The sequence below is a fragment of the Jatropha curcas genome, chromosome 8 (genome assembly GCF_041381405.1).
Source record: "Jatropha curcas cultivar XTBG-Jc1 chromosome 8, XTBG_Jcur_1.0, whole genome shotgun sequence".
Lineage (NCBI taxonomy): Eukaryota > Viridiplantae > Streptophyta > Magnoliopsida > Malpighiales > Euphorbiaceae > Jatropha > Jatropha curcas.
Genome location: NC_143158.1, coordinates 27556571 through 27559134, shown reverse-complemented (window position 1 = coordinate 27559134; position 2564 = coordinate 27556571). Strand labels below are relative to the sequence as shown.

The 2564-nt window shown below is 32.5% G+C and overlaps 1 protein-coding gene across 2 annotated transcripts; it reads right to left on the bottom strand.

Moving 5' to 3' along the window:
* Positions 1-591: 591 nt before the first annotated feature.
* On the bottom strand, positions 592-2193 carry LOC149494454 (RNA-binding protein csdA-like). Of its 2 annotated transcripts, none has more exons than XM_089724669.1 (4): positions 1966-2193; positions 1254-1580; positions 989-1059; positions 592-891 (listed from the first exon to the last, which is right to left on the bottom strand). In XM_089724669.1, exons 2-4 carry the CDS (start codon positions 1565-1567, stop codon positions 878-880), a joined length of 399 nt encoding a protein of 132 aa, XP_089580795.1. In that variant the 5' UTR covers positions 1568-1580; positions 1966-2193; the 3' UTR covers positions 592-877. The 2 variants fall into 2 exon arrangements, with proteins under 2 accessions (XP_089580795.1, XP_089580794.1); XM_089724668.1 differs by having other exon boundaries at positions 1254-1583; positions 1966-2192.
* Positions 2194-2564: the final 371 nt, after the last annotated feature.

Sequence of the window (2564 nt, the reverse complement as noted above, 5' to 3'; positions counted from 1 at the left end):
AACACACCTGAATACTAGTATTTCTTATTTTTGAAGTCAGTTTATATGTATTAAAATTAATTATTTTTTCGAGTAAATCTTAATCCCTTAATCTCCAATATCGGCATAAATGCTTTAATGTGGATTACAATTTTCGACTAAATAATAATAGATTTTCTTTTATAATAAGTGAAAAATAATTTGGAGGCTAATATTAACCATCCATGAAAAGGGAAGGAAGGAAACTAAAGTTGGAAAATAAATTGACTGGCTTTTGGAACTTGGCTACTGGAATAATTTATGCTTTTAAAGAGTGAGGATCAGGTTCTTATCTGCATAATTTTTATAGTTCTTAGAGATATTTGATGCTTAAAGCGATACTAAATTATTGATGTGAGATAAAAAAAAAAAAAAGACTATCTTTTCAAGTGAACAACTCCGCAGATTCCTTGAATCTATTATGCACTTGACAATTCTTTAACTTAATTTCCATTTTTTTTCTGCAAATTATTTTGAACCCAAAGCTCTAATGGCGGTCCATGATTGAGACTTCAAATTTTCTCTTCATACATTCTTTGGACCACCTCAAATTGTGAAGCAACCCAATTAACATGAACACACAAATCAAGAAAGAGTGTTTTTGCTGGATATTGGAAACATGTTCAGTCCAATTATGAAAGAAAACAATTAAAAAAAAAAAGGAAAAATGGAAGAGAGAGTCCATAAGCTTCATGTAAAGAACACCAATAATCATACACAAAGCCAGAATTAACCCTTCCTAATCCAAACACATGAAAATTAAGGGTCTTCAATTCGACCGCGATTATCCTAATAATGCTTATTAATTAGTCTTCTAATACAAGGGAGAGATGAGAACTAATTGCATTTTCTTTGTTAATTAAACTGCACCATCTGGAAAAAAACACAGAAAAGAAATTAATATTAATTAGGAACTGATATATTTTTCAAGCAGAAAGACTGTAATTATTACTATTTCCAAGTTACTTACCATAATCCCTTGGTGTTTTGCATTTGTAGCATTCTGTTCTGCTAGCATAATTATGTTCTCCACATCCCATTCTGTTAAGTAAATAACATCAGGTCAGAGTCTTATAAGATCAAGAATGCAGGTTGATTTCTCCAATCTTTATTATTATTATTATTATTATTATTATTCTGGAAAAAAGATTAATTCTTGTTTAACTAACCAAGAATCAAGAATTGAAAGAATCAAGAAATGCAAGGCATTGTGAATCAGGAAATAATTAACTGACCTGGGGCAAATCCAATCACCAGATTTCCAACCAGGAGGAACAGAAGCATCAGATCCGTACATGTTACCTCCTCCATAGCCACCGCCATAATCATTCTTCAATGCACCACATCTGTAGCAACTTGACCTGCTTGCGTAGTTGTGAGATCCACAGTTCATGGCAGTGCAATACCAGTCTCCAGGCCGTTTATATATGAATGTCGTTGGATCAGGGCCACCATATTTTGGATAGCCGCAATGTTGACAAGCTTCTCTTTTCTTGAAATTTATGTGTTGGCATGCAGGGCACATCCAGTCTCCTCCACTCCAGCTCATTCTCCTGATTAATCTGCTGCAGAAATAGTAGCAAATTTAGCTAACTAGGTCTTGACAAGATCCATTAGAGCCACAATGAGAGACCTAATCTTGAAAGTCAGTAGCATATAAAGAACACAGAAGAAGAAAAAAAATTATGCAATTTATTAAACTTAAAATACCCATTTCTATGCTCATCCAATAAAAGCTTTTTATTTTAAGTTCAATCTCCTTGTATCATAAGCCAAGGAAATTTTAGGAAACCCAAGTTTTTATTTTTCTTTTTGATTTGATTAATAAGTTTTCTGCTGAAATTTGAACTTAAAAGCTCGCAACTCTAGAGCGACTTCGATACTATCCAAAGATAGATAGGTCTAAAAATATAAGAATATAAGAGATTAAAGCTGAAGAAGGCTAACCTTAATTAAGGAAATTGAAGATAACTTGAAAAAGAATAGCAGAAGTGGTGTTTATAGAAGTTATAGAGAAGATTGAATAAGCAACAAACTGGGTTTATAGCAGTTGCAGAAAAGAAGAGGATGCGTCTGGTGTCTCTAAAGCTTGGATTGGATGGCCTTATATACTTGTCAAGAAGCTGCGCGCAGTTCATGTGTGGGACCGTTGATGTTTTTTTTTTTTAATGTTTCTTATCGTCATTTTTTTGGCTTTCTTGAGATTGTTTCTCCATTAAGTTGGGATTCCAAGAAAACATATTAGATAACCTCTGCCCTCTGCCTCTTCAGAAATTATTCTTGTTGGGGCAGGATAGGTACTCATCAAGGTTGGAACTGGTTAGTGCATGCATCACATACATATTTCATATAAATTTCCAGTTATATCCCCATCTTTCTCTTATTTTCAAATATGTTATTTTTATTTGGTCGAATGTATAAATTCACTTATGCACTTTTCATTAAAAAAAATAATTTATGGCATTCCAAATTTACCAGAACATAACATATATTTATAAAGTTAGATTTTGATAATAATGTACATTTCTCTATGGATGTAACAAAAA

Bases quoted from the DNA above. Each gene is read 5' to 3' on its own strand.
- LOC149494454 (XM_089724669.1), bottom strand. From the start codon at position 1,567: ATGAGCTGGAGTGGAGGAGACTGGATGTGCCCTGCATGCCAACACATA. The intron at 1,060-1,253 runs GTCAGTTAATTA...TTTACTTAACAG, and splicing joins GGTGATTGGATTTGCCCCAG to AATGGGATGTGGAGAACATA.